This window comes from Sciurus carolinensis, chromosome 12, assembly GCF_902686445.1.
Source record: "Sciurus carolinensis chromosome 12, mSciCar1.2, whole genome shotgun sequence".
Taxonomy (NCBI): Eukaryota; Metazoa; Chordata; class Mammalia; order Rodentia; family Sciuridae; genus Sciurus; species Sciurus carolinensis.
In genome coordinates this window covers 49,801,600-49,814,514 of record NC_062224.1, presented here as the reverse complement: position 1 = coordinate 49,814,514, position 12,915 = coordinate 49,801,600, and the positions used below count along the sequence as shown (strand labels likewise).

General features: G+C 36.6%; 1 protein-coding gene across 3 annotated transcripts in view; it reads right to left on the bottom strand.

Annotated features, from left to right (window-relative positions):
- Window positions 1-5,908: 5,908 nt before the first annotated feature.
- The window catches only part of Fam107b (family with sequence similarity 107 member B), a 204,500-nt gene continuing 197,493 nt past the window's right edge, over window positions 5,909-12,915 (bottom strand). For all 3 annotated transcript variants that reach the window (XM_047521684.1, XM_047521686.1, XM_047521685.1), the window contains 2 exons: window positions 9,113-9,263; window positions 5,909-8,569 (listed from right to left, as the gene is read on the bottom strand). In XM_047521684.1, coding sequence (XP_047377640.1) covers window positions 8,453-8,569; window positions 9,113-9,263 — 268 coding nt within the window. In that variant the 3' untranslated portion in view covers window positions 5,909-8,452. The remainder of the gene's footprint in view (window positions 8,570-9,112; window positions 9,264-12,915) is intronic.

Below are 12,915 nucleotides of genomic sequence, written 5' to 3'. Positions count from 1 at the left end.
GCCATTGTGTCTGGAAATGCTCTCATAGATGCACCCAGAGGTGTGCTTTACCAGCTTTCTAAGTGTCTCAATCCAGTCAAGTTGACAATCAAGATTAACCTCATTGAGCGTGATGAAAGATCAAAACCTCCCTCACTGCCATTCTGGAGTCCAAGCTTCTCTCTATTCTTTCACTGGCCCCTTTCCTTTTGACTACATCAGTTACAGGTGTCTGTGGTTTCTGAACACTGAAAGCATTCTATTGTAATCTCCCTCCATAGTGCACTCATATATGCATCGTACATGCAAACAGTTATGAAATGAATAGCACTTAAATTTTAAGAGATATTTTTGTATTAAGCATACTTAACAGGTTTTTCTTTGGGTCTATGACCTTTTGAACACTAGTGGCTCATACTTATTGCACAAAAGCATTAAAATATAAAAATAAGCAGATTAAACATGAAAGCCTCCTGTGTTCCTGAGACCAAACAGCTTTCTCTCCCCAGAAGTTACTGTTAACTTGATAGGTAAGCTTCCAGGCCTATTTCTAAGCATTTTAAATAGATGTATGACTGAATATACCTTCAGAATTTTTTCATGGAAATTGGATTATACTATATGTATTGTTCTATAGTTTTTTTTATATAACAGTAGAGCTTCAGGTCTGTATTTCTGTATATAAATAATATATAAAGACATGCATTATAGTTTGTTAAGGGGGAAAGTGGTATATTATACTTAATTCAATAAACTGCTACTAGATGGAGGTTATCTCATAACAAATTATGAGAGATGCTACAAATATATCTTTGAACAACAATCTATATAAACAAATCATTCTGAAGGACAAATTGCTAGACGTGTAATTGTGTCAAAAATATACATAAGTTTTAAATGTTTTACTGAGGTATAACTCACAATAAAATTACCCATTTAAGTTGATATTAATATCTTTAATGTTAGTGATTATTCATGTTTGTTTCTGTACCAGGGATTGAACCTGGGGTCGCTTAACCACTGAGCCACATCCCCAGCACTTTTTTTTTGTTTTTTTGTTGTTTTTTTTTTGAGATAGGGTCATGCTAAGTTGCTTAGGACCTTGCCAAGTTACTGAGGCAGCCATTGAACTTGTGATTCCCCTATCTCAGCCTCTCAAGCCACTGAGATAACAGGTATGTGCCACTGCACCCTAGCCAGACTATTTGTATGTTTAAAGAGTTTTACAACCATCACCCCAAAAAGGAAACTTTGAATCCACTGGCAGTCACTCTACATTCTCATTACATCCAAACCCAGCTCTAGACAACAACTAATTTGCTGTGTTTCCACATAGTCATCTATTCCAGATATTACATGTAAATGTAACCATATATCATGTGGTCTTTTGTTTGCCTTCTTTTACATGATGGTTTGGAGATCTACCCATATTGTAGAATCTATCAGCATTCCAATCCTTTTTGTGAATAATACTCCATTATATGGACATAACACTTTTACTTATCCATTCCTTAATTGATGGACATTTGGATTGTTTCCACCTCTCATTCCATTATGAATATTCCTGTTATGACCATTTGTGTGCAGGACTTTGTGTGAATGTTTTCATTTCTCTTGGGTATATAGAAGTGCTAGGTCATACAGTAAATCCATGTTTAACTTTTTGAAAAATTGCTGAACTTTTCCAGAGTGGCTACACCATTTTACTTTGTCACCAGCAAAGCAAAAGGGCTTCAGTTTCTTCACATTCTCATCAATACCTGTTTTTGTCTCTTTTTTATTATATCCATTTTAGTGGGTATGAATATGAGTACTTTCAAATTGGCTTTACTAATTTGTACTCTAGCTGAAGTTAGATATATGAAAAAATAATACCCATACCTCCATATCACTACTAATAGCTATTATTATGTATTAACATAATACATACACATATAATAGCAATACGTATTAACTATGCTGGGAACAGTGGTGCATACCTATAATCCCAGTAACTTGGGAAGCTGAGGCTGGAGGGTCACAAGTTTGAGGCTAGCCAGGGCAACTTAGTAAGATCCTGTCTTAAAAATAAAAAATAAAAAAGTTGGGAATGTAGCTCAGTGGTAGAACACCCCTGCATTCAATCTTTAGTAGCACACTAAACAAAATACCCACACAACTGTGTTTATTTTTGTTTTGTAAATATTGTGCAAAATTACTATTATTTTAATTTGCATTTCCCTGATGCTGGTGACGTTGAGCATTTCCTCATAAGCCAGTGGACCATTTTATTTCATTTGTAAACTTCCTGTGCATAAATTCTGTTCATTCACTGAATTGACATTAATAGACATTCTGTATATTATCCAGGTACTATTCATTTATTACCATATATGTAATATATCTTAGTCTGTTATGTACTTTTTTTTTCTGGTACTGGGGATTGAACCCAGGAGTGCTTTACTACTGAGTTGCATCCCCAGTCCTTTTGTATTTTGAGGCACGGCCTAGGTTGCAGAGGCTGGCCTTGAACTTAAGATCCTCTTGCCTCAGCCTACTGAGTAGCTGGGATCAATCACAGATGTGCACCACCACACCTAGCCCTTTTTCTATTTTTGTACATTTAAATTCATAGATTTCTTCATTATAAATTTTGGGTTAGATCTCTTGCTTAGTAAGTTTCTCCCACCCCCACTTCCAAGATTATAAAAGTATTCTCTTATATTTTCTTCTAATATGTCTATAGTGTTAATTTGGGAATTATTCTTCAATATGGTGTTAGGTAGAAGAATATATGGTTTCAATTGCCCTAAAATCTTTCACTTATTTTTTTATTCTTTCCTAACTAATTTAAAATAAAATTCTACCTCAATCATAGTAATTTCAATGGGTAAATCAACTTCTTTCTGAGCCAGTATAGGGTCAGTTAAATCACTACTGCTTGGAAAGTGCATTTGGATATCTGAGCAAGTAGGGCCCTTTCATAACTCTTGTTTTCAAAGAGAACATTTTGGCTAATCTTTGTAAATGTAATGAAAAATCTTCTAGTCCAATGCTACCTCTTAAGAAAAATAGGACAGGAAAATATAAGGGTTTAAAATGGAAAAAGTCAAACAATTTCATTACTAAAATTGCAGGGACACCTGTCCACTAGTAATTCTCCTATGTGCTTCTCATGACAGACTTTGATCGCTACTTCTGTTCTCCTTCAAAAGGAACCAGTACTCCTTGATGGGCACAAAGTTTTATGTCACAAGTCAGAGGGAAAAAAAAAATAGGATGATCCAAAACATCCTATAGTAACAAAGCAAGGATATTGCTAGAACTATTAAAAGCAATATTTTGTAAATAAACAAAAGCAAAGTAAGCTTGAAAGGCTTCTACTGGTCAAGTTAAAATATTCTGAAAATCTAAAAAAGGAGAGGGAACTTATAGGAAGAAGTTGAGACTACAAAGAGTCACAGATTTGTACTGATACAGGAGGAAATGAGGTTGAAATAAAAAACAAGCATGATTAAAGGATATGTTTGAGAGAACATTCAGAGATATAGGTATTTTGTTCATTCTATGAAAAAATACCTTTTCCTTAGAGAGTAAGAATGTGCTTGTTTCTAGCTATGTATACAGGAAAGAATACAGTCAAGATAAACAAACTGGAAATATGTAGTACAAAAAAGAAGAATGATCACCACCAGTAGAGACACATAATAACCAAGTAGAAAAGGAATCCAGTAGATCACATACGATGACAAAAATAATCCAACAGCATGCCCAAGTTAATAAACAAATATTCCAAAGAAAATAATTTGCCACACAAACTCTTATAGATGAAATATCAAAGTGATCCTACTAATTATATGGAACATCAATAAGGCCATACATTAAGTTTTCAATAATGGTAATGGACAAGATCAATGTATCATAAAGGCTGACAGTGAGTAGGTAATACTGGTCCTGTTAAGTGAAAACACACACCATTTCTGGGAAGGACACCAAGTTTTGAAAATTTGAAGAAAATAAATGATGAGGTAGTAAAATTCCCATGACAAAGCAAGTAAGAGCTAATTATAAAAAAGGACATGGTCCAAGGCTTTGACTCATAGTTCAATGAACTTGGACTGTCCAGCCAGACTCTAAGTCTAAGCAAGAATCAGTCAACAACCCAGATCTTGCTCCTTCACATAGTCTAAGTAGGCATTCCTTTCCCTTTCGGCTTGATAAGATTTCTACAAGCCCAGGAAGTAGAGCTAAACTGTGGCCCCAGGAGGCATGAAAATAAATATGGCTATATTAGTATTGAAGTCAGTTTTTTATATGCAAAAATAACAGACATAAGGCTTGGCTTTAGAAGCAGGTTTTTATAAGTTATTTTTTAAATATGCTGATGATTGTATTCAAGCATGGGTCATATACTGTTTAGGAGTTTGAAAGGTTCTAATCAGCCGTACTAAACCTGTAGTTGTAGTTGGGGTTGTTTAAGGTAACTCATTTATTAAGTTTATAATACATGTTTAAAAGCTCAAGAAAAATGATTGTTTCCTTTTTTTCCTCCTTAATTCAGTTGAAAAACCATTAGGCAGGACCAGAGTAAGGAAGGTGGTTGAGGAAGGTCACACACAGGGGACTGAGAAAATAATTTGCATGGGGAGGAGGCTGGCAACCAGCTTTTCACTGCTAGAGAAAGGAGCTACAAATATGGAAAGAGGGATGGGGAGAAGAATTGGGTAGGCATTGGTGGTATTGCTCATGGTGTTCAATAAATGCAGATAAAAAAATAAATATCAATGCATACACACTTACACTTATGCACACACACATATGCCTTGGGGGGGTCTGAATACAAACCCCAGTAGCAATGAACATACCTTCAATAAAAACACTAAGAGTCCTTTTTGCTACTTTAGCTGGGAATTACGATCTTTCTAGAAAATCAAGGATCAAATAGGGAGATTCTCAAAACAACTCCAGTTGATAAGACTACATTTGCTCAGGAGGAAAAAAGAAAACAGAAATTGTGATTTGAAGCCTAATCCATGAAGCTTTCCTTCACTCTGAGACCTTGGAAATAAAATAAGTTCATTTCTTAAAATAAATGTAAGTCACTGTAATGTTTCAGTTCTTCTTTTAGGTGTACTACAGAATGTTAAAACTTACTGAACACTTTAATTGCCCTGTCTTCTTTCAAATATATTATGGATGTAAAACACACATACAGTGATCCAGCAAAATGGCCTACAGGCTTCAAAACTATCACCTTGGGAAACCTTGCAGCTACTGCTCAAAGCATTTCTAGAATTCATCTTCTGCCTGGGTTTTAGAGCTCGTGATATAACCTCAGAGATAACAACTCTAGTCTGCGAAGTAGACTTTGAAAAAACAAACAAAACGAGTCCAAAGACACTAGAAGTCAGGTAACTGACCCCTTGAATAATTAATTTATGATTGAGAAATAAAAGCATAATTATCAAACAAAGAGACCTGAGCCTCCAAACTATTTTAACCAAGAGGATAATGCAATCATGGGAACAGTCTTCCAAATTAACTTCTCTGATGAAAACTTTAATTTGTTTAAGAAAAAATACTTCAGAATCACTCAAAACAATCACTCACAAGCAATAAAAACTGGCCCTTCCCAAAATGCTTCTCCATTGGTCCTATCAATCAACTTTAATGCTCAATTCTTTTCCCTGCAGGAGTGACAACTGCCGCTCTAGTACCATATATTCTCTGCAAAGGGTATATAGAGAGCCATTAACATCTTAGCATGAATTTGTTTGATATATAAAATGCCAGCCCCTATAAACACAAAATGATAGGACTTTTGGAGGGAAGGATGTCAAAGAGGATGGTCACCAAAGTAGACCCTGGAACCACCTCCTGATCTCTGAATTGAACACAGTCCCCTCTGGTTCTGAACACCCACCTTAAACAGATCAGACAAACACGGCTGCATGGTCCAAGCACGTGGTGATTTTTATTAAGAATAACTTTGGTTCTAAGAATTCCACTCTCAATTCTGTAATACTTTCCATTAAAAACAATTATACAAGAGCAAATACAAAAAATATTAAATTATGAAAACAAATTCATTAAGGCTCCCTTTATATATATTATATACACTTAAACAAGGCAAGATTTTTCAGAGTAGAAGAATAAAGTCAGCTGTTATAGCTTAGAAAGCAACACTACCTTACTACTAAGAGACTATAAAACACTGAACTATTTTAAGAAAACCACGGAATGGAAAAAAGGAGCCATTTTTGTCAAAAAGTGGCTCCAAGCACAGAACTGCTCAGATGTTCACAAGTCCTCAATTTACAGTGTTAGGTACAGGAGAGATTGACCACCTTTTAAATGCAGGCTTGTAGGTCCAGCTTACCAGACAACATCAAAGCTTCCCTTCCCTGCACACAGTGCTACTGAGCAGCACCTACCACTCTACACACCAAGTACATGTCTTTTTTAGGCCAGACCTTGTAGTATAGCTACAAACAATTCTGCAGATCTGAGTGCAAATAGAAGGAAAATAATTTTTTAATTAACTTTTCCCCAGTACTGAATGAATTCTAAGGAAGTTCTAGGAACAGAATTGGTCCTTCTAAAGGAAACTGTTCCAGCCCTTGAGATTTTTGTCAAGTGGTAAAACTGCTTCAAGGAACAGATCTCAAGATCAAACATCCTATTAGATACAGACAGGAGCCAGTCCTGAATCTTCACTTTACAAATCACATTATGAATCCACAAACACAGAGGAAGAACTCGAATCAATATGCAGTAAGGAATGTTCTTTCAAGATGATCGCTTACCACACTTTCTTGTGGTAGAATGATAAGGGAAGAATGATAAGAAAATAGTCACCATTCCAATCTTCAACAGCAAACAATTTTAGAGCAACCTTAGCGTGTCATATTTTATTTCAATAATATTTGCTGATGAGAAAAATAATCCATTTCAGGTGTAACCAACTAACATTTCTCCAACTAGCAGCATATGTATCATCCATTTAATCTTACTTTGTTCACACTGGGATTGAATGTGGACCTGTTGACTAATAAAACTAAAGCATCCTCCATGGAAAGCTAAAGTCTACTATGCTAGTTAAGGATTCTAAAGCTCTGGATCCAGCTTTCTATGAGTTATAAAGAAAGTGTAAAAAGAGCCCTCAATGTAGAAATTATTGGCTGAATCATTTCTATGAAGAACATACTAAATCCACAAGGATTCTTCCATGTCAGCAGTATCAAATCAACTTTGCATGAGAATTTGCTATTACTTGCAACCTTGATGTCTCTAAATAGCATGCTAGTTAGCATGAGGAAACTGAGTTCCCTCTCCCTGCACCTCAGCTTCTCCTGAGATGCAATACAGTAGTCATCAACATCATCCTTACCAACGGCATCACACTGAAGAGAGTGGTGAGATTTCCTTCATAAGAAAAAAAAAAAGTAAAGAAATACACAATCATTAACCAAAAAATTTTCAAAGCTTGGATTCTGATATTCAAAATGTACAAACAAAAAGCTTCCTTGAGACCAATCGATACTTGTTTCACATTAAAATACCTAAAGAAGACCTCACCATACAGCTCCTGATGCATACTTCCCCTACACTGTGCTCAGGTGAAATTCAGATTTTGTACCCTCTACTTTTGACATTAAAGCAGGGTTATACAGACTACTTCCATTTTCCAAAGGAATGAGGAAATTTTTTTCCTAAAAGAACTATCTCAGCAAGAAATTTAATAAAACTGAAGTGAAAACCTACTGGTTATCAAAGCAACAAATGAATTTACATGATATACCTTCTGGGAAGTGGATGCCACCACAAAGCATACTGTTACATATAGAACTGAAAGGAATTAAAACAGACCAACATGGATCTTTACATGCTTTTATACCTTCTTAATCTATTTCTGAATTTCAGTGCCAATAATGGTAATAGATGTGCTCAACATTAACATTCTCCACTGTTAATTCTAACATGGGTGAAAGTATAAATTAAACAAGAAAATTTTGATTTCTCAAAGTAGAATTCACAAATATTCAATGTAACAGATTAAATGCACTTCTATGTAATCTAAATTATCTTATAGATAACCAAAAGAAGAAATAAACACATTTTCTTTAGCTCTTCAAAGAAAATAAGCTCTGCCCTACTCAACTTGTACTGGAAGAAAAACCAAGTAGTGCAGCTCTCAAGAATTTTTTCCAGTGTCCTCTTCCTTTTTCTTTTTGCTTTAAGTCTCTGAACACAGGTCCACTATTCCAACTTACGTGCTCAATGTCCTTCATTTGGCGAATGGGAACTACAACTGTCATAGATAATTTATCCACCCAGACTGTAGGAAAATCAAACCAAATCCATGACATAGTCAAGATTCTTGGCTGGCTGGAATTCTCTCCAGGGGCTTTGGCCCTGAGACAAGTGCAGAGGAGGCACCTAGACAACTCTTGCGGTGATGGCAGGATGCGCCAGGTCTCCAGACAGCCTCAGCCTAGGACTCCTGGGCTTGGGCCACCTCTTGGCCTGTTCTCCTGAGATTGCCTTTCACCTTCACAAACTCCGGGGCATTTTCTTGCTCTTCTTGCAATTTCTGCTTCTCAAGTTCAAGCTAAATGAAATTCAAAACCAGAAAATTTATTTACAAACTGAGAGGCTTTTCAAGGCACTCCTCCTCATTCCAATGGAAGGAATTCTCTCTTGGTCCCTCAATAGAAAGAAAGAAGGAAAGGAAGGGAGGGATGGAGGAAGGAAGAACTGATTTTGCACAGTGACAGCACCCAATTGGTTGTTACCACCAACGATAGCCAAGAGAAGACAAGAATAAAACAGTCAAAGCTAAGAAAACAAAATCCCAAGAAGAACACACAGTTGCCCTAGAGTCCAAAGTGAGGCTGAACTGAATTAAATTACTCCAGCACTCTGTGAATTCAGTGATATTTCTCTGATTTGTCTTTGCCTTGAGTTTTTCCTTTAGGTCTTCAATAGAACTCCTGTCTCTGCCTCAAGCTTAATATACACCATATGCTGACATTTTGTTTCTTACTTTTCTTTCAGGGTAAAAATGTTTATATCTCTTACATCTGGGAGATTCTGCTTGCTCCGACATCCTTATTTCTCAGAAATGAGAAAGCTTTCCCCCAGTCACTCTTACCTGCTCCAACTTCTGCTGCCGTTTTAAAAGTTCTATTTCCAGGTCGGATTTCTTCTTTTGTGCTTCTTCTTCCTTCTGCTTTATTACTTGGTCTCGTTTTCTCTTTTCCATCACCTTCTGCAATTCTGGTTTATTCTGAGGGGCAAGACCCCTACAAAAAAAAAAGCATTAACAAAAATGAAAAATGTTAACCATGAATAAAAATGTAATTGAAGGTATCAGTCACAGAAAAGAGGTCTGCAGAATTAGCACGCCTGTGATACTTACTCCTAAGCTAAGCAGTTAATGGGGGTTCTCAGAAACTCACCACCAAGGAAGAAGAGCAAGAACATCTTCCAAAGAGTTTGTAAAATCCTTATTCAATAAAAATGAATTCAGCACTTACTATGTACAAGATACTAGGCTATGCAAAGCAGGGCTGTGGAGATGGGGATTAGTGGGGAAGCACCTCATGCAATGGGTATGACATGTACCCACCACAGAGAGGTAAATGCCCAGGACTCAAGGAGGCTCCAGCTGGAGCACTGGGATAGAATTCCCAAGATGTAGCCTCTGATCTCATGCACAAATGCAGTCCAGGGACTGGTTGGCACAGAAATTTAGACCCTTTTTCCACCCTGGAAATCTATTCCCATCCTCCATTTTGAAATCTGAAAGAGAAATGGTTTCTGTGACCAAAGTTACATCAATCCAAAGGGATTTTGCCCTTTGGCAAAGTACAGCAATCATTTCCTAACTGCCAGTCACTGTTCTTTCCACCTATGCCACCTCAGATACGTAGTTTATTTATAATGCATGGAGGTCAGACTTCAAGGAAACTCTACTCTTCTGAGAGACAAATTAGGTGGACATTTCTTTAAATGGGGAGAAATAAAACCAAAACAGGCCATTCACTTGCAACCCTCCATCTGAAATGTTTGAGACAGGTCAAAGGAAAGACACAATGGCTTTTCCTCAGGTAGGACTTCTGTCTATATTTGATGCCAGCTTAGAGTCACCTTTTCTCTATGTCCTTTGCCATTTCCTTGATTTCTCCAGCCAAGCTTTCCAGGATGCTGGATAAGTCCACCTACCTCTAGCTTTTTGTCTCCCCTAGTTCTTTACTTTGGCCAGACCTACCAGCTCAATTCGATGTTAAAATTTATTAAGAGCATTTAAATAAAAACCAAATAAACCACAGAACAGGAAACACACTGATGATTTCAGACTGCACAGGGTCAGTAATGGCTTATGGCCACACTCGTGCTGCACAGGTGTACACCTGACTCAAGAGAGGCTCATGCTGGGCTGACTGCAGACTCAGCCTGGGCTCACAGAGGTGCTGCACTTGCCCACCACTGCCGTCCCTGCTGCTCAGTGCTGATCTGGAGCCAGGACATCAGTCCAGACAGTGGTTCTCTGAACTACTCCAGTCAACTTACATAGGAGTCAGTTGAACAAAAGGTAAATCAAGTAAAAGTTTCCAAAATGAGTGCTCTAGTTATAAGAAAGTCAAGAGCATACCTTTCTTAGCCCCTGTCAAGGTCGCAAGATCACATGGTTTTACACTTCCTCAGTAATCTAGAATTTTTTAAAATTCTGGCATATTTTCTACCTTGATTTTTTAAAAATCTCAATAAAATTTCTCAGGGTAGTTGTTTACAGAGTAAAGATTAGTATAATCTGTCTCTGATTATAAGGACACAAATCAAAATAATATATATGTCCTACTTTCTCAAATTTCAAATATTAGCAGAACTTTGGATTAAAAAAATAAATTCTGTCAAATATCCAATGAAACAAAGAGGCAGGTCACTTTTCTGATTTAATTATAGTTTGCTTCATAGTTATGAAGACTATACAAAAGTACAAAAATACAGACAGAATATTCTGGAAATTAAATCTTTAATTGCCATACAATAAAGGTTGCTTATAAGTACTCTAGCTGTTCAGTTAGAAGAGTCATTAGCCACTAGAAAATGTTTTTAAAAATAATCTGAAAAAAGACTAAGCGGCTTCTTATTTTCATGACTAATAATAGAAAGTCTTGATTTGACACCACAGAATTAAGAGAATTAAATTTTAGGATTAAGAATTTAGTTATCTGAATAATTTAAACTTCAAAGATTTTTCTTTCCCTGTATTCCACTAGCAAAATTCACTTCAATTATTGTTACATTCTTCTGGATTATGCAAAACCCACTGAATGAACTTTGATATATAACACATTAAGATGATATTCCACTGCAACTTATAAATGGGTTTAACTATTCTACAGTATTCATTTTCTACTAAAAGATTTTACATAATGGTGACAGTAAGATAAAATATTTAGTAACAGACAATTCAGGCAAGTGGTGCTCATGTAATAAATATTCTGTACTTGTAACATTCAAGAAGTCATAGACCTTCAGTTAGTACTTTATCATAGTGGATCATTTAACCAAATGGGAGAAGTTAAGCACTGCCTGTTGTGCTTCTCTTAAGTCTAAGTGGATCAAACTGCAGAGACAGTGTGGAGGGTCAGAAATGAGTACCTCCAAATTTTGTAAATAACAATACTACCCCTTGCATGAGAATGCTTAATTCTCTTTAACCAATTCTGACATATACATAACAAGTACTTACAATCCCTTCATGAGTGACAGGTGGTCAAGGGCTAGTGGCTTCATACTACCCAAGACCAATTTCCTGGTCATGGAGCTAGTTGTGACTATCACAGTAGGCAAAGTCAATTTTAAAAATTGTGAAATTAACAGGTGCTCTTTGTATCTTTTCCAAAAAATAGTTGGGCAGCATATCCATACCCATAAAATAAAAAGTGAAAGCACACCTCAAACTTGTCCCATTAAACAAATCATTGGAACACCATCTGCACTGTATTCTATGCAATGGTGTCCCTGAAAATTACACAAGGTACAGCCTGTCCCCATCAAGTCTTACCCATTCCTGGACCCAGAGATAACTAACAGTGTGCCCCCACGCTTTCCACACCTGTACAACCACAAGGCTCTCTTCCTCACTCTTCACCTCAGCACAGACACCCTAAGTATTCAGAGGCAAACTGGAAAAACCCATATGCACTGTACCTCCACCTCAAACCCAAGCATGCCTGCAGGCATATAAATGAAGTCACTCCTCACTAGGGACACATCACCAGCCAGAGTGGGATCTGGGAGGCAAACCATCAGAAGCACACTTGCCTGCACCCACCAGCCAAACCTCTCCTGGTCTAATTGTTTTTGGGTTTTGGTAAAAGGGATGGTCACATTTGGATTTCAGTCCTGATAATTAATTTTGGAACTGTTTGACCTGCCTCATCTACATTCTTGGCTTAGCCATTTTTACCTGCATAGATTAAAATATAAATACTTTTATCTGTTACTGCTACAACCTCCTCTTTTTCCATGCTGTACAGTGGCAAAATATTCACTGAGAAACTATTTGTCTAGTAAAGCATTTCAAAAGATCAGCTGAAAATTCAGGAAGCTAGAAAGCACTGATTTAGAAATGTACAATCCAAAGACCATTTTAGGGACATGTTTAACTTAACTGGTTTATTTATCCAAAAGTTATTCTTTATAGAGGCCTGAATCTCTTAAATTATGTTAGAAATTATCTTATTTTTTAAAGATGTTTCCAATATTGACCTTTCAACTACAAAAAATATAATGCTTTATAATGCCTTTTGAAATATGTCTTTTTGTGCCACTGAATGAAGGCCTACAGAACCCAAGAACCTGACAAAGGGTTATAACCATCAGATCTACAAGCAGATTGTGACCAGGTGGAAATTTATACTGTTACTAGAGGCTGAGCCAGGT